Source organism: Halichoerus grypus, chromosome 10 (assembly GCF_964656455.1).
Source record: "Halichoerus grypus chromosome 10, mHalGry1.hap1.1, whole genome shotgun sequence".
Lineage (NCBI taxonomy): Eukaryota > Metazoa > Chordata > Mammalia > Carnivora > Phocidae > Halichoerus > Halichoerus grypus.
In genome coordinates this window covers 48,635,837-48,655,337 of record NC_135721.1, presented here as the reverse complement: position 1 = coordinate 48,655,337, position 19,501 = coordinate 48,635,837, and the positions used below count along the sequence as shown (strand labels likewise).

Here is a 19,501-nt window from a genome sequence, read left to right as displayed (position 1 = left end):
TTTACTCAGTCTGTGGATCAAATGTTAATCAGATGTTAATCTAGACATACAGAATAATGTTTAACCAAATATCTGGGCACCTGGTGGCTCAGCCAATTTGACACATAAAATTAACCATCACAATTAGATTCTCATATCTGCTTCTGCATTTAGTCTGTTGGGATACATTGAAGTATGTGAAAAAAAATCTGGCCTTACTTAGATACATAGAAAAGGGAGCTGCACATAGATTTCCTGGAAGAGTGTCTGTGATTGCCAGGGATCTTTGGGCCACACTTTGAGAACCACTAATCTAGAGTATAGTTATAAATTTAGAAGAAATGGAAAACTTGTGAGCAGATAGGAGAGAAGCTTACATATGTTTGTTGGAGGAAAAGTGCAGCCTTATTCATAATGGTTAAATATATAAGGTTGATTATCTAATAACTTGGTTATCAGATTTCTTCTGGTACCTTCAATTCCCCCTGAATTGCAGTGATTATCCATTTGATGCAAGATATGGAGGAAGGAGATTTGCTATCATCAAGGGAAAGAAAGGGGTTAAAAGAAACCTTGACCAGAAAGTGCATAGTACTCTGGGACCATTAAATGAAAGGGGGATTGCAATAGATTGAACTGTATGCCCCCAAATGTGTTAAAGTCCTAATCCCCAGTACTTTAGAATGTGTCCTTATTTAGAAATAGGGTGATTGCAGGTATAACTTAGATGAGGTCATACTGTAGTATGGTAGGCCTTTAATCCAATATAACTGATATCCTCATAAGAGAGGAGAATAGCATGTGAGAGAGACACACACAGGAAGAAGTCAGCCTTGTGAAGACAGAGGCAGAGATTGGAGATATACTGCCACAAGCCAAGGAATGCCTGGGGCTACCTGAGGGCAGAAGAGGTAAGGAAGGATCCTCGCCTAGAGGCTTTGGGTGGAGTGTGGCCCTGCCAACACCTTGATTCCAGACTTCTAGCCTCCAGACCTCTAGCCTGTGAGAAAATAAATTTCTGTTGTTTTGAGCCCCCCAATTTGTGTAACTTTGTTATGGCAGCCCTAGGAAATGAATATATGGATATATCCCAAAATAGTTTCATATTCTCTGAGGACATATTTATGGTAGAGCATGGTCCAAAAATAGGTGTCTTCCTTTTTGTCCCTGTCTTATGATATATATGCCATGAAAAAAAATAAAATATATGTCATGGATAGATCCTGTAGCTCTTTATTTCTGCCTTTATGCCTGGGTTCCTCAGTGTAGCTGGAGCATTATGCCACTTTCTTATTTCCTCCCCTCTTTTCTCCTTGTTATTCTGTTCATTCATCTTTGTTGCTGTTGTCTGAGTTACCTCTCTTTATTCATTGAAAACTATAGCTTTTGTTACACTATGTTCAGTTTCTTTCACTTCAGCTTATATTAACCATGTAGTGCCTAAAACACCTGGATCTTTGATCTAACCTTCACAGATCTTTTCCTCCATTTCTCCTCCTAAACTGCTACCCCTACTAGGTTACTCATCCCATGGTCACAGTCTAGACCATGTCACCTCCAGCAGCTTGAGTACAAATGTCTCATCCTCTCTTCCCCTCCAGCTACTGTTTGGTTTAATATTCTGCTCCCTGGTAAATGAAATTTTCAAGAATTTTCTCTCTCCATTTCCTGCTATGTTAACCTCATTGATGTAGAATTTAAATACAGCAATCCTCACTCTTTTAGGTATACAGTTTGATGAGCTTTGACAAATATATACAGTCATATAACCACTACCACATTTGAGATATACAAGATTGCCATGACCCCAGAAAAGTTCCCTTGTGCCTCACTATAATCAGTCATCTCCCCATCCTTAGTCCCTGGCCACCACTGATCTGATTTTTGTCCTTATAGTTTTGCCCTTTCAGAATTAAAGTGTATAGGTTTTCAAATCTGGCTTCTTTCACTTAGCACGTGCTTTTGAGATTTATCCATATTGTTGTATGAATCAATAGTTGGTTCTTTTTAATTTTTTATTGCTGAGTAGTATTCCATACAGGTGAAGGTTTTTGGTAGAGAAATGGTTTCATTCTCTTGGTAAATAGTTAGGAATGAGATTGCTGGCTGATAAAGTAATTGTATGTTTAATGTTATGAGAAAGTGCTAAACTGTTTTCCAAAGTGGCTGTGCCATTTTGCCTTACCTCATAATATATGAGAGTTCTAGTTGATTTGCATCCTTGCCAGTTCTTGGTATTGCCAGTTGTTTTGTTTTAAAATTTTTAGCCATTTTACACATAGGAGTATTATGGTGTCTCATTGTGGTTTTACTATGCATTTTCCTAATGACTAATGATATTGTACATCTTTTTGTGTGCTTATTTGCCACCCATGTTTCTTCTTTAATGTAGGGTCTTTTAAAATCTCTTCCCCATTTTTAATGGCTTATTTATTCCATTTGTTGAGTTTGGAAGTTCTTTATAAGTTCTAGATGCAACTTTATCAAATGCATATTTTGCAAGTATTTTTTCCCACTCTATGGCTTTTCTTTGAATTCTGTGTATCGGGATGCCTGGGTGGCTCAGTCGGTTAAACGTCTGCCTTCAGCTTAAGTCATGATCCCAGGGTCCTGAGATTGAGCCCCGTATCGGGCTTCCTGCTCAGTGGGATGTCTGCTTCTCCCTCTGCCTGCCACTCCCCCTGCTTGTGCTCTCTCTCTGACAAATAAATGAATAAAATCTTAAAAAAAAAAAAAAACACATAAAAAATGAATTTTATGTATCTTTTGAAGAACAGAAGCTTTGATTTTGGTGAAGTTGGTGTATAGATTTTGGATTTTTTTTATGGTTTGTATTCTTGTGTTCTGAGAAATTTTTTCCTAATCCTATGCCACAAAGATTTTATCCTATATATTTTTCTAGAACAAGGTTTCTCAACCTTGGCACTTTTGACATTTTGGGCTAGATAGTTCCTTATTGTGTGGAGCTGTCCTGTATGTTGTAGTGGTTAGCAGCCTCCTTGACCTTTCCCCACTAGATATCAGTAGTAATCCCCCGTGTTGTAACCATGAAACATGTCTCCAAACATTGCCGAATGTCCTGTGGTTGAGGGAAAAGGGAGTGTGAAAATTTTACCCAGTTGTGAACCACTGTTTCTGAAGTTTTATAGTTCTAGTTTTACATTTATTATCTATAATCCATTTTGAGTTGGTTTTTGTATATGATGTGAAGTAAGGGCCCAGCTTTATTTTTTTACATATGAATATTTAATTGTCATTTCAACACCATTTGCTGAAAATACTATCTTTTTGTCTAGTGCTTCCTTGGCATCGTTATCAAAAACAGATTGACTGTATATGTGTTGGTCTATTTCTGGACTCTATTCCATTGATTTATATGTCTGTCATGCCAATCCCACACTCTTAATTATTATACTGTCTTGAAATCAGGTAGTGTGAGTTCTCACACTTTGTTCCTCTTTTGAAAAATGGTTTTGTTTATGTTAGATTCTTTTAATTTCTGTATAAATGTTAGAATCAGCTTGTCTATTAAAAAAGCCTGCTGGAATTTTGATTTAGATTGCCTTGAGTCTATACATCAATTTGGAGAGAATTGACATCTTAATAATATTTGAGTTCTCTAATCCACAAACACAACGGTTCTTTCAGTTTCATTTAGGTGTTTAATTTTTTCATCAGTGTTTTGTTGTCTTCGGTGTACCAAACTTAACACGTTTGTGTTAGACTGACCTTTTTCTTTTATTTAAAAAACATTGCTTTTATTAAGGTGTAATTAATTTTATTGATGTTTTTAAAATTTTCAATTTCCTATTGATTGCAAGTACATGAAGATATAAATGACTATATTGAACTTGTATCCTGTGACCTTGCTAATCACATTTACTGGTTTTAGGAGTAGCTCTTTTGTAGATTTTTTTAGGACTTTTTTATTTTTATTTTTTGAGAGAGGGAGAGAGAGCAGAGAGGGGCAGAAGGAGAGAGAGAATCCCAAACAGGCTCCACACCCAGCAGAGAGTCTGCTGGGGCTCGATCACATGACCCTGAGATCATGACCTGAACTGAAATCAAGAGTCAGACGCCTCATCAGCTGAGTCACCCAGGCGCCCCTAGGACTTTCTAAGTAGACAATTATATCAACTGTATTTTTTTCCTTTTTAATATATGTACCTTATATCACCGGTTAGGATCTACTTATTATTTTACTTAATCTACTTTGTGTTCTGACCTCAACTCTGTGAAAGCAAGTTTTGCCAACATTTGTATAGCTGAATACAGTGAGCACTTTTCTGTCCTCATTTTAACTGCAATAAATAGCTTTGACACTGTTAACCATTGCATAACTTCTTAAAATCATTTCCTTTCTTAGCTTCTACTAGTTTTCTTTCTACTCTTCTGCTATTCTTAGTTTCCTTTGCTGCTTTATCTCCCCCGCCCCGTTAAACTTTGAAATCAAAGGTTGCAAGCTGTGGGCCTGAATAATGGCCAAATGTGGTTTTCAGGGGAAAAAAAAATTTTTTTTGGCACAGTGTTTTTAAAATTTTGAAATAGAATACTTTAAAGTGTGTATGCAGTGCGTATTTGGCCACAGGTCCCACCACTCTAATTCCAGGTGGATTTACTCATTTCTGTTACCTCCCTGGCCCTGTACACATTTGAGTTTTTGACTTCTGCTTGAAGTGTTGGGATGTTTTATTTCTCATCTAGATCTGGGGGGTTAAATATATCTGTATACTTAAAAATCCAAATTTATATCTCTAATCTTTATTTCTTCCTCAAAATGTGTTTATGTCAAAAACATTAGAGATTTGAGGGCCTTTTTATATTGATTAAAAAGGTATAACACAAGCAACCATTGTTTGATAGAAACAGCAACAAAATTATACAGAAACTTGTGACCAGCACCAGGTGTTGTATATAAGTATTAAATCACTAAACGGTACACCTGAAACTAATATTACACTGTATGTTAACTGAGATTTTTTTTTATGATTTTATTTATTCATGAGAGAGAGAGAGAGAGAGAGAGAGAGAGAGGCAGAGGCAGAGAGAAAAGCAGGCTCCCCATGGAGCAGGGAGCCCAATGTGGGACTCGATCCCAGGACCCTGGGATCATGACCTGAGCTGAAGGCGGACGCCCAACCGACTGAGCCACCCAGGTGTCCCTGTTAACTGAGATTCAAATAAAAACTAAAAACTTTAAAAAAAAAGAAAAAGAAAAAAAACCTCAAGAGAAGGAATGTTGAACAGGGATGTTTTATAACTTTATTTTATGATGGGAAATTATAAATATGTTTGCTTGGGGAGAGGAATGATTTAGTAGAGAGGGAAAATGGATGAAAGCAGGAGAATCATATAGGAAGGCAGTTGTTGAAAAGAATGGAATGAGATGGGAAGGCCTTTGGTAGGTACAGAGACTTTTTTAAGTCACAAGGTAAAAATGGGGTTGTAGATCTGGTGATAGAAGATAAGGAAGTTCCATCTCCTGCTCTTCACTTAATTGAAGTAGGAGATGAGGTCATCAGTTGAAAATGAGGAAGGAGAGTTCAGTAGTTCTGAGGAGAGAAAGTGAAGTCATTTTAGCAAGTCAGTTTACCAGGAAAATATAGTAGGATTTCTAGGCAATGCTGAGTGCCCTTGAGGTTTAATGTCATCAATTTAAGGGAAAAACCATTTGGGTTTGTGCTTTACTCAGTGATGTGCTGGTGTTTAGATTCAGATAAGGAGAAGGTTCAACTAGAGAACTGAGCTTTTACCAGGCAAATAGGATAGTGGGAGAAAAGGGCAGGGAAGTTAAAGATGTTTGCAAGGCAGTGGTTATAAGGATGACTATGAACTTTCAGAGTGGTAAAGAGGGAAATACAGGAAAGAAAGGAATTATGAGAAGTGTTAATGTGATAGGATAATTGTCTTAATGAGGTTAAAGAATTACTGAAATTGAGCTAGAGTAGTGATCTGATGAGGCCAGAGGATGGGCAGGAGAGCCAACAGATACCTGTCTCTTTGGAGTGAGGAATAAACAATGGGACCAGGCTCAAACCATGCTCAAGGAGGCTGAGAGATGAGTTGGGGACTAGAGATTTTTCTGTAGTGAGAGTCACACAATGACTGGAATTCCCCTGCTTTAAAACACTTCTTTGGCTTGCTATGCTCTACAGAATCGAGTACTCTCAAAAGAAAAAATTTAAAATCAATCACCTTTTATTTCCAGGTATTAAAAACCTAAAAAACATGTTTCCAGCAGTGATTTTTATGCTCTAGGTTGGACTAATTTATCCAACATAGCAGGGATTGAGATATTTTGGAATGTCAAAGGTCTACTGTTCTGTAATCCCACAAGCTGTAGATGAGTAGTGTTACTGTTTTAGAATATTACTCCAGTTGTTCTTTTTTCTGCATATATTTATATAACTGATAATAGGTAGTGGATAGTTAACTTACTAAAAGAATAGTTAATTAATGATTTTAAGTAATGGTAATTTTAACTAATAACTTCAAAGATGAAAGTGTTGAGAAAATCATTCTAAATTATAATACATCTTTTTATAGATTTTGGGTTATTTGGGAATAAAAAATTTATATTCTCTTAAGAAAACATTTGAATTGGTTAAGAAAGAAAAGTTCAGTAATAGACTATTTACAAACAATGAAAATCAATAGGTTGGGGTGCCTGGGTGACTCAGTCAGTCAATCATCTGCCTTTGGCTCAGGTCATGATCTCAGGGTCCTGGGATCAAGCCCCACATTGGGCTTTGCGCTCGGTGGGGAGTCTGCTTCTCCCTTTCCCTCTGCCCCTCCCCCTGCTCATGCTCATTCTCTCTCTCTCTTTCTCTCTCTGTCTCAAATAAAATCTTAAACAAATATGGGATAAAGTTACGGAATAAGGTTAGAAAACAAAGCAAGGCATTCGAAAATCCTGATTAATCTTAAGACTATATGTGAGTGAAAATGTTAAAGAGTGTGCTAGCAAATATGATTAAAAGTCTGATCTACCACTGCCAAGTAAGGAATGTTGCACTAGAAAGAAATTTATTACAATACATTATCAGACTTAATTGGGGAAAAAAGATACTGTATTATAGTTTGATCAAATTTAGAGTTCATTCCTAATCAAATTAATTAAATATGAAAATAAAAGTGTACTTTCATAGCATGATAGGAAGAATATCTTTATTAACCAATACCAAATTTAAAAGGAAAATGCCGATAAAATTGTTTACCATTAGTCTTTTTTTAATTCAAATTCAGTTAGCCAACATATAGAACATCATTAGTTTCAGATAGTCTTTAATTCAACATTGCTACTTAGCATGGTCTGTGGATTGGCGCCAATTCATGAATTGGTTGTCAAGAGATAAGTACAAGAATATAGAACTATTTAGAAACTTTTATAAATTTGACAGAGTAATTTTGTTTTTTAGAACTAAAAATCAGACATTTGGCTTTGTGTTTTATATTTTGGGCTTATATATCTTTTAAATTTAATTTTCTAGTTTTTATTTTTTATTAGTTGGTTTATTATTTTTACAGACTTATTGATTACTAATTTTTATTAGTATTTTAATAAAATGTTAGAATTGGAAGTAGGAAAAATTGCTTTTTCCCATAGATAGCTTGAGAAGCTTTGCTCTGATTCTTGCCACTAATGTAAGAGTAAACATTTTGTATCATTATTCATGAATGATGTGATAATCTTACATAATGAGAAGAGCCAAGAGTCCACTAGAAACCAGTATTGCTAATTAAGAATTCAGTAAAGTGGTCACGTGTAGAGCATCTTATAGCTTTAGGTTTGGAAAATCTTTTTCAGTCTTGTAATCAAATTGTAAGATTTCATCATGTAGAACCAAATGTATTGTTATAGTGAAGAGAACTGTTAATGAATAGCAGAAATGCTAGTGATATCACACATTAAAAGATGGGTAGTGATGAGAAGAGGTCTAAAATGTAGTTAATATTGCAAAAAACATACAGAAAGAACAGTTTTACTTTCTCCAAAAACACCATGATGAGAATGTTATCATATAGAAGCTAAATGCTACATGAGTGGATGGATACTTAAATCTAAATATTAATGTATATGGTAACTCAGTTAATGACTTAGCATATTTTCCTTCAAAATTATTGTTTTAGGGAACAGAATCTTGGCATTATCTTCCTCAAGAAATGGACTCTTCCCACACCTTGGATATAACCCAGACCAGGTTTAATATGAGAGAGGAAGGGACCGAAGTGACAGACTTCACCTCTGTGGAGGAAGGTATATTGACCCAACCAGAAAATCAAGTAAAGGAAGCCAAGAGAGGTCTCTTATGTTCGCCGCTGCTAGGTAATGCCTCTTTATTTTTAACTAGTAGTAATAACTCATACTTGTAAAATACTTTTCAGGGACTTTAGGTCTTGCATCTAAATCTCTTCCTTTTCTTTCTTTTCTTTTCTCTTCCTTCCTTCCTTCCTTTAAAGATTATTTATTTATTTTAGAGAGCACGTGAGCGAGCAGGGGGTGGGGAGAAGCAGAGGGAAGAGGGAGAGAGAATCTGAAGCAGACTTCGCATTGATCGTGGAGCCCGACGCAAGGCTCGATCTCTCCACTGAGAGATCATGACCTGAGTCGAAACCAAGAGTCAGATGCTTAACTGACTGAGCAACCTAGGCACCCCTAAATCCTTTCATGAGTTGAGGAGCTCTGTAGAGTCATCCTCAAAGGTATTAGCTTATTTCTGGTTTTCTACACTGGCCAGCTGGTCTAGTTATGTTAAATGTGCACCTGCCCTTCATTATGTCCTATTCCTCACAGAAGGCAGAAAGGTAATAACTTCCTCTCTAGTGAGTATACCTCCTCAGCCATGAATTTGTGGATTTTTTCTTGGGGTAAACTATATATTATCCTTTGACAGCTTCTCTCAGCAATGGAGCCTCCATGATCCTTTAAAAAACAAAACAAATGTTTAAGCTTGCTTCATTAGATTCTTAGAATTAGTTAAGGCATGTTATTCTCAGTTTTCAGACCCCAAAAGTGAGATAAAGAGGTTGAATGACTTGTCTGAGGTAGATCTTACTAGTTTCCTCTGCTTAATATGGAACTGATTTAATAGCTCTTTACTAAAGGTAAACTTTTAAGTACCTCTCAGATTATCAGGGTAGGAGATAGAATTGTGCTATTACTACTTTGGATAGTGTGGATATAGAAGAGTGCTTAACCATTATGATAATTTCAATTTTTTATGCCTAAATGATAATAAAGGCAATATTATTATTTTTTTGATACATTTAACCATGTATTTAATGATACAGCATAGTGGTACAACTAGTCCTGGAAAAGGTACAAATGTAGACAGTACAAAGTACTCTACAGCTTCCCAAGAGCAATCGCATGGTTTCATTTTTCTTTTGTTTTTCAAACTAAAGATCACAAAGCAACTTAAATAGCCCTAAGTGTCCCTGAAGAGCTACTGTGTGTTGTATAAAGGCTGAGTAATCCCGGCAGTGTCAAGGGGTTACTGTTCAGCTGATGGAGATCACGAGATGATATCTCAGCACTCATAAAACAGAGGATTCAAAACCCAGGGGTGTACATGGAAGTACAGAGCATTAGGATAGTCCTGGAAGTTATCCACAAGGAACGTTAACACCCTGGAGGCCAAAATAACATGACCGAATCAACATTTACAATTCTTGTTCAAGATTCAATCCAATATGTGGGGAAAATTTACCTGGAAACATTCATGCTAATCTAATGATCATTTTCTATTTGGCTCATTCCAAAAATATGGAAGACTTCAAAAATCTCTGGGATCTCTTTTCTTAAACATTTTCAATGCGTATTTATTCTGTACAAAACAAAATGACTATCCTGAATTAGCTCTTGCCTAGAAGTATTCCTAAAATGTCAATCCATTTAGTAAGGCACAGTAACAGAAACAGAGCTTTCTTTAAGGTTGCACATTTCAATTCAGAAGAATGAGGGGGAAATTTTGGCCCCTGGGATTTGAAAATATCTTCCAGTTGTAATCTTTGGTATGGATATTTACATGGTGTTCTCTTCCCATTCAAGCTCAACATCACCTTCCATAGCATCCCAAGAGTCCATCTTCTGAAGGGCTGAATAGTTAACAAAACAGATGGGCTGATTACTTCCTTTACTTGATAAGAGATCCAGAATGCATTGGTATAAAAAGATATACTGTGCCAGGTTCTGGACCATGCACATTCTTTCATTTCTCAATTCAGCTACTAATCCATATATATCCACAAAATCGTGGTCATTTATATGTTGTCTTAAGTGGTCCAGAGCAATAAAAACCAGTTCTTCCAACTCCAGCACTGCAGTGAACAATCATGGGTGTGGTGTCATGTGCTCTGCTTGCTCAAACCTGTTTTACAAAGTGAACTAGAGGGGCACTGTTTTCCGGGACCCCATGCTCAGGCCAAGCAGTAAAGTTACACTGTCGAACAGTCATGTAATCTCCATGCCTTTCAATTTTCAGATCCCTGATTGTCCAATCTATTTGAACATCCTCCATTAGCTTTGTAATCACTCTGTCTCCAAAGACGGTAACTGGTTTGTTATCCTCTGGCCAATACTGATGGCATCTGATCCGCCCTTTTTCAAAACACTGCGTTAGCATTACTGATGTTTTCGTTCTGGTTTCCCACACCATTCTCCAGAAATCCCCAACAGTTCCTGGTAATGGACCTTGAGTGGCAATAAATTCATTTGGACATAAGTAGCCCTCCCATTATAGTTCTCCTCCCTTCTTCCTCTAGCACCCTGAGATGTTCCATTTGTAGATGGCCTCTGTCTTTTGCTCCTGGAACAAGTGTTCATGAACTTTCAGATGGAGGTGCCATGGAACAAAACTGGGAAGGCAGAGGAAATTGATGCATCAGACTTTTCTTTTTTTTTTTTTTATTATGTTATGCTAATCACCGTACAATTACATCATTAATTTTTGATGTAGTGTTCCATGATTCATTGTTTGCATATAACACCCGGTGCTCCATGCCGAACGTGCCCTCTTTAATACCCATCACCAAACCCATCCTCCCACCCCCCTTCCCTCTAGAACCCTCAGTTTGTTTTTCAGAGTCCATTGTCTCTCATGGTTCATCTCCCCCTCCAATTTCTCCCCCTTCATTTTTCCCCTCCTGCTATCTTCTTTTTTTTTTTTTTTAACATATAATGTATTATTTGTTTCAGAGGTACAGATCTGTGATTCAACAGTCTTACACAATTCACAGTGCTCACCATAGCACATACCCTCCCCAATGTCTATCACCCAGCCACCCCATCCCTCCCACCCCCACCACTCCAGCAGCCCTCAGTTTGTTTCCTGAGATTAAGAATTCCTCATATCAGTGAGGTCATATGATACATGTCTTTCTCTGATTGACTTATTTCGCTCAGCATAACACTCTCCAGTTCCATCCACATCATTGCAAATGGCAAGATTTCATTCCTTTTGATGGCTGCGTAATATTCCATTGTATATATATACACCACATTTTCTTTATCCATTCATCTGTCGATGGACATCTTACCTCTTTCCACAGTTTGGCTATTGTGGACATTGCTGCTATAAACATCGGGGTGCATGTACCCCTTCGGATCCCTACATTTGTATCTTTGGGGTAAATACCCAGTAGTGCAATTGCTGGATCGTATGGTAGCTCTATTTTCAACTTTTTGAAGAACGTCCATACTGTTTCCCAGAGTGGCTGCACCAGCTTGCATTCCCACCAACAGTGTAGGAGGGTTCCCCTTTCTCTGCATCCCGACCAGCATCTGTCGTTTCCTGACTTGTTAATTTTAGCCATTCTGACTGGTGTGAGGTGATATCTCATTGAGGTTTTGATTTGGATTTCCCTGCTGAGCAATGTGGAGCACTTTTTCATGTGTCTGTTGGCCATTTGGATGTCTTCTTTGGAAAAATGTCTGTTCATGTCTTCTGCCCATTTCTTGACTGGATCATTTGTTCTTTGGGTGTTGAGTTTAAGAAGTTCTTTATAGATTTTGGATACTAGCCCTTTATCTGATATGTCATTTGCAAATATCTTCTCCCATTCTGTCGGTTGTCTTTTGGTTTTGTTGACTGTTTCTTTTGCTGTGCAAAAGCTTTTTATCTTGATGAGGTCCCAATAGTTCCTTTTTGCCCTTGCTTCCCTTGCCTTTGGCGATGTTTCTAGGAAGAAGTTGCTGTGGCTGAGGTCAAAGAGGTTGCTGCCTGTGTTTTCCTTTAGGGTTTTGATGGACTCCTGTCTCACATTTAGGTCTTTCAACCATGTTGAGTCTATTTTTGTGTGTGGTGTAAGGAAGTGGTCCAGTTTCATTCTTCTGCATGTGGCTGTCCAATTTTCCCAACACCGTTTTTGAAGAGACTGTCTTTTTTCCATTGGACATTCTTTCCTGCTTTGTTGAAGATTAGTTGACCATAGTGTTGAGGGTCCATTTCTGGGCTCTTTATTCTGTTCCATTGATCTATGTGTTTGTTTTTGTGCCAGTACCATACTGTCTTGATGATGACAGCTTTGTAATAGAGCTTGACGTCCGGAATTGTGATGCCGCCAGCTTTGCTTTTCTTTTTCAACATTCCTCTGGCTATTGGGGGTCTTTTCTGGTTCTATACAAATTTTAGGATTATTTGTTCCATTTCTTTGAAAAAAGTTGATGGTATTTTGATGGGGATTGCATTGAATGTGTAGATTGCTCTAGGTAGCATTGACATCTTCACAATATTTGTTCTTCCAGTCCATGAGCATGGAACGTTTTTCCATTTCTTTGTGTCTTCCTCAGTTTCTTTCATGAGTATTTTATAGTTTTCTGAGTACAGATCCTTTGCCTCTTTCGTTAGATTTATTCCTAGATATCTTTTGGTTTTGGGTGCAATTGTAAATGGGATCAACTCCTTAATTTCTCTTTCTTCTGTCTTGTTGTTGGTGTATAGGAATGCCACTGATTTCTGTGCATTGATTTTATATCCTGCCACTTTACGGAATTCCTGTATGAGTTCTAGCAGTTTTGGGGTAGAGTCTTTTGGGTTTTCCACATAAAGTATCATATCATCTGCAAACATGAGAGTTTGACTTCTTCTTTGCTGATTTGGATGCCTTTTATTTCTTTTTGTTGTCTGATTGCTGTGGCTAGGACTTCTAATACTATGTTGAACAGCAGTCGTGATAGTGGACATCCCTGCCGTGTTCCTGACCTTAGGGGCAAAGCTCTCAGTTTTTCCCCATTGAGAATGATATTCGCTGTGGGTTTTTCATAGATGGCTTTTATGATATTGAGGTATGTACTCTCTATCCCTATACTCTGAAGAGTTTTGATCAAGAAAGGATGCTGTACTTTGTCAAATGCATTTCTGCATCTATTGAGAGGATCGTATGGTTTTTGTTCTTTCTTTTATTAATGTATTGTATCACATTGATTGATTTGCGGATGTTGAACCAACCTTGCAGCCCAGGGATAAATCCCACTTGGTCGTGGTGAATAATCCTTTTAATGTACTGTTGGATCCTATTGGCTAGTATTTTGGTGAGAATTTTTACATCCATGTTCATCAAGGATATTGGTCTGTAATTCTCCTTTTTGATGGGGTCTTTGTCTGGTTTGGGGATCAAGGTAATGGTGGCCTCGTAAAACGAGTTTGGAAGTTTTCCTTCCATTTCTATTTTTTGGAACAGTTTCAGAAGAATAGGTATTAATTCTTCTTTAAGTGTTTGGTAGAATTCCCCTGGGAAGCCATCTGGCCCTGGGCTTTTGTTTGTTGGGAGATTTTTGATTACTGTTTCAATTTCCTTGGTGGTTATAGGTCTGTTCAGGTTTTCTGTTTCTTCCTGGTTCAGTTTTGGTAATTGATACATCTCTAGGAATGCATCCATTTCTTCCAGATTATCTAATTTGCTGGCATATAGTTGCTCATAATATGTTCTTATAATTGTTTGTATTTCTTTGGTGTTGGTTGTGATCTCTCCTCTTTCATTCATGATTTTGTTGATTTGGGTCATTTCTCTTTTCTTTTTGATAAGTCTGGCCAGAGGTTTATCAATCTTGTTAATTCTTTCAAAGAACCAGCTCCTAGTTTCGTTGATGTGTTCTACTGTTCTTTTGGTTTCTGTTTCATTGATTTCTGCTCTGATCTTTATTATTCCTCTTCTCCTGCTGGGTTTAGGCTTTATTTGCTGTTCTTTCTCCAGCTCCTTTAGGTGTAGGGTTAGGTTGTGTATTTGAGACCTTTCTTGTTTCTTGAGAAAGACTTATATTGCTATATACTTTCCTCTTAGGACTGCCTTTGCTGTATCCCAAAGATTTTGAACAGTTATGTTTTCATTTTCATGAATTTTTTAAATTCTTCTTTAATTTCCTGGTTGACCCATTCATTCCTTAGTAGGATGCTCTTTAGCTTCCATGTATTTGAGTTCTTTCCGACTTTCCTCTTGTGATTGAGTTCTAGTTTCAAAGCATTGTGGTCTGAAAATATGCAGGGAATGATCCCAGTCTTTTGGTACTGGTTGAGACCTGATTTGTGACCTAGGATGTGATCTATTCTGGAGAATGTTCCATGGGCACTAGAGAAGAATGTGTATTCTGTTGCTTTGGGATGGAATGTTCTGAATATATCTGTGAAGTCCATTTAGTCCAGTGTGTCATTTTTTATTTCCTTGTTGATCTTTTGCTTAGATGATCTGTCCATTTCGGTGAGGGGGGTGTTAAAGTCCCCCACTATTATTGTATTGTTGTCGATGTGTTTCTTTTGCTTTTGTTATTAATTGGCTTATATAATTGGCTGCTCCCATGTTAGGGGCATAGATATTTACAATAGTTAGATCTTCTCTTTGGATAGACCCTTTAAGTATGATATAGTGTCCTTCCTCATCTCTTATTACAGTCTTTGGTTTAAAATCTAATTTGTCTGATATAAGGATCGCCACCCCAGCTTTCTTTTGGTGTCCATTAGCATGGTAAATGGTTTTCCACCGCTTCACTTTCAATCTGGGGGTGTCTTTGGGTCTAAAATGAGTCTCTTGCAGACAGCATATTGATGGGTCTTGTTTTTTTATCCAATCTGATAGCCTGTGTCTTTTGATTGGGGCATTTAGCCCATTTACATTCAGGATAACTATTGAAAGATGTGAATTTAGTGCCGTTGTATTGCCTGTAAGGTGACTGTTAATATCGTCTGTGTTCCTTTCTGGTCTATGTTACTTTTAGGCTCTCTCTTTGCTTAGAGGACCTCTTTCAATATTTCTTGTAGGGCCGGTTTTGTGTTTGCAAATTCCTTTAGTTTTTGTTTGTCCTGGAAGCTTTTTCTCTCTCCTTCTATTTTCAAAGGCAATTTTATTTTGTTCTGTTTTATTCAGGTTTTTTTTTTTTTCCGAAAATTGAAAAATATGCAACAACCACATATTTTAGAATTAGCCTTTGACAGGGGAATGAGATTTAACCATGATGTTATCTTGTCAGAGTTTTGTAGAGGAGCACCAATAGGAGTTAATTCAACAAGTTTTTTTCAAACATAAGCCAAGGCTGTCCAAATCAAAATATTGGCGCCAGTGTGTTTTGTGATGTAGATCATCAAAGTCTCTTTTAGTTTCACATTTTAAGAAAGATGTCAACAGCGGCGCGCCTGAGTGGCTCAGGCGGTTGAGCTTCCGACTCTTGGTTTTGGCTCCGGTCCTGGGATCAGGCTCCATGCTTAGTCTGGAGACTGTTTGGGATTCTCTGTGTCTCCCTCTGTCCCTCCCCCCTCTCGCATGCTCTCTCTCTCTCTCTTTAAAGTAAATGAATAAAATCTTTAAAAAAAAAAATGTTGACGGCATAGGAGTTCTTTTGTGAGAGGAGATGAGTATGACAGTAGATGAAAGAGAAGAGTTTGCTATGATCAGTTGTTTGAGGGGCTGGCAAGCTAAAGAGGAAGGAGCTTACCTTTCATTTATTCATTCATTTGCTTAACAAATATCTAAGTGCTTATCATGTGTTTGATGCTAGGGATATATAGATGAAAGCTATTCCACTTTTGGGAAGACAGTCTAGTAAACAGAAAAATAACAGTACCATGGGATCGGTATTATAAAGGTCTAGTGCAAGGGTCTGATTTTGTACCAACCATGAACTAGGAATAGTTTTTGCATCTTTAAATGATTGTAAAAACAAACAAAAAAGGAAGTACCTGTGATAAAGACCATATGTGGCCAACAAAGTGTAAAATATTTATTAGTTGGCCTTTTCAAAATGTTTGCTGATTCCTAGTCTATAGGTTAAAATGAGAATACATAGCTTATAGGGAGGCTGTTTTCAATTTGATATAAGAAAGAACTTTCTAGGGGTGCCTGGGTGGCTCAGTCGTTAAGCATCTGCCTTCGGCTCAGGTCGTAATCCCAGGGTCCTGGGATTGAGCCCCACATCGGGCTCCCTGCTCTGCGGGAAGCCTGCTTCTCCCTCTCCCACTCCCCCTGCTTGTGTTCCCTCTCTCGCTGTGTCTCTCTGTCACATAAATAAATAAAATCTTAAAAAAAAGAAAAGAAAGAACTTTCTAATAGAGCCATTTAATAGTAGAAAGACCATATAACAACAGAAAAACTGTGCTTTATATCACTGCAAAATGTCAAGCAAAATTCTCTTAATAGAATATCAACATTGGGTAGGAGATTGTGCAGTGTGGCTTCTAAAATGTTTTCTATGTAAGGTTTTAGAACTCCAGCTTCTCATTTACTATGGATAAAGTAGAACATTTTTAATTATTAGAGCAGATCCCTGGATCTGATAGCTAAAGGAAATTTCATCATTGCTGTTTTGTTATGCATGAATACAGTTATTGAGGGATGTATTGGTCTCACCAGTGGCAAATGTCATGATGATGACTGGTGCGGGAACAGTTAATTATCTCAAAAAAGAGTGATCCAAGCCATCAGCAGTTGTCTAAATGTGAGGAAATGTGGGATCTTTGTTAACAACCTTCATGATTCTTAGAGGGATGAAAGACTTTTCTGTTATGAAGGTTTAAGACTGAGTCTGTAAGCCAAGGTCAAAGAGGAATCATACCAACTAGTCCTTGGTAGTCAAGGTTATCATTCTCATTCTGCTTCATTTTTAATAAATTCATTCAGTAAATAAATAATTCTGTTTTGAGTGACTAAGTGTAGCAAGTACTTTGGTAGGCATTGCAGATATAGCTGTGAATAAAGTGGATGTGGAGTTGACAATCTAGGTGGTAAGCAGCCACACCAAAAATTAAAACAAGGGTATGACAGTTATGATAGGGAAGGTGTACCATGCAGAATTATAGGCGTTCTGAAATCAAGAAAGTATACTGTAGCAATGGTATTACATTCATAATGAAAGAACGTTTAGTTCTAGCAAAACATCACCTATTCAGTTAAATTAATCGTAGTTCTATTAAAATTTTGTTTTTGTTTTTATAGTTATATAAATGGTATAAGTAATAAGGAGTTTATACCTAGTTTGTACATATTTAGGCACATATAATAAGAATTATTTAAGCTGACATTCAGGAATCCACAAGACTTATTTTTCCTTTAAATCAGCAGTTCTCAAACTTTTTGGTCACAGGACTCCTTTACATACTTTAAAATTACCAAGGACTTCAAAGAGCTTTTGTTTATGTGGGTTGTTGATACTTCCCATGTTAGGAATTAAAACTTAGAAATTTCTAAAATATTTATTAACTCATTAAAAAATAACAACTCCATTGCATGTTAACACGAATTACATATTTTGTAAGAAAAGTATTTTCCAAAACAAAAATATTTAGAAGAGTAGCATTGTTTTATTTAAGAAAAAAAATCTCTGTAGTGTTTAACCTAAGAGAAGAGAGGTAGATTCTGATATCTGCTTTTGCATTCAGTATGTTGCTAACATCATAGATGATGTAGCTTCTGGAAAATTCTACCATACCCTTGTGAGAGAATGAGAGTGAATAAGGCAAATGACATCTTAATATTATTTTGAATATAATTTTGACTCTAGGCACCTCCTAAGAATGTCTTAGGGATGCCCAGGAACCTATGGACTACACTTTGATTTAAGACGGAAGGAAACACTCATAATGGTTAAGAGCACTTGCTAAGAGATTAGAGTGTTTAGGTTCAGTTCTCATTCGGACACTTAAAGCTATTTGAATGTGGGCAAATTAATATTTCTTAAATTTTATAATTCTGTTTCCTCAGCTGTAAGATGGGTATAGTAATACCTGTCCTTCAGGGTTATCATTGAAATTTTGTACGTTAAGTGCCTGAAACTTTTCAGGTGATGAATAAATGGGAGTTGCTGCTGCTGCTGTTATGTTATCATTCTGATGCTTGTAGAATCTTCCAGATGGCTGTGTATTTAGGTTCTTTGTGAAAGTAGTACGTGAGGAAGCTAAGCAGTTAACTTTCAGCATTCCCAACATTTTTATACTTGAAACTTTGCAGTCATTCAAGACAACTTTGCTTCTCCTGATTTGCCTTTGCTGACATGTTTGACACAGGATCAAGAGTTTGGGTCTGATTCCTTATTTCAACAGAGTGAACTAGATTTTGCACCTCTGAGGTAGGGTGATTTATTTTTTTATTTGCATGTAAACTTTCTACTCTTTCTTTTCTTGTTCTAAGTTGTTGCTAATATTAATGACTTCAGGCTAAGGTGAGACTTTGGAGTGGGGGTTAGATATTTTCAGCACACACTTGGAAGGTAACAAGGCCCTAAGTTAAGACATGATGCGTATTAATATGGTATAGTAATACGTGTGTAAAAATGAGCCAGGCAACTGTAGTTTATTTAATTTTTAATGTATTTTAGCATTTCATGCATAGTTTATTTTATTTTTAAATTTTTATTATTGAAGTATAGTTGACATATAACATTATGTTAGTTTCAGGTGAACAACATAGTGTTTTGACAGTTCTATTCATTCTGCAGTGCTTACCATGACATGTGTTGTACACCTGAAACTAATGTAATAATGTGTGTCAACTATTCTCAAATAAAAGTGTTTGAAAAAAACACCTGAAGATGTTTACAGAGTAAAAACCTTTGCCCTTCTGCTATGTATTACCTTAAAATTAATTATGAAAAAGTGTTCTGTATATAATAGTCAACCAATAATTAGGTTACTGCTGTGTTTTAGGAGTAGATCACTTCTTAAGGGGTTTTCAAGAGCCTAGTAAATGGCTAGTGAAAGAATTAGTGGAAGTTAAGTGAGTATTAAATTATGGTAAGCTTTGCGCAGTGGCAGTATTGTAGCCAATGAGGTTTATCCGAGGCGCGATTATTGCTAATTAAATTATGGTAGGTGATAAACATTTTAAATAGTAAAGTTTGAATTTTTAATTTAATCTTTTTTGGTAGTATGAAAATATTCCTATTTTTTGATAATATTGTTTTAGGAGAAGGCTGAGACAATATCAGGGTCATAGGATGGGAGTTCATATTCTGTTTACAAAAAAATTTGCCTTGTTCAGTCACTAACTACTTTAAGGGAATTTGAAATTAGAACTTTGTTTTTTCAACACGCTTTCCAAATAA

General features: G+C 36.8%; 1 protein-coding gene and 1 pseudogene across 3 annotated transcripts in view; both read left to right on the top strand.

Moving 5' to 3' along the window:
* The window catches only part of ALMS1 (ALMS1 centrosome and basal body associated protein), a 192,731-nt gene that overhangs the window by 27,436 nt on the left and 145,794 nt on the right, over positions 1-19,501 (top strand). For all 3 annotated transcript variants that reach the window (XR_013441735.1, XM_078056402.1, XM_078056403.1), the window contains exons 3-4: positions 8,110-8,305; positions 18,409-18,526. Coding sequence is in view for 2 of the 3 variants with exons in the window: in XM_078056402.1 (XP_077912528.1) it covers positions 8,110-8,305; positions 18,409-18,526 (314 nt within the window). In the remaining variant the exon portion in view is untranslated. The remainder of the gene's footprint in view (positions 1-8,109; positions 8,306-18,408; positions 18,527-19,501) is intronic.
* Positions 19,194-19,324, top strand: LOC118526587 (U4 spliceosomal RNA; annotated as a pseudogene).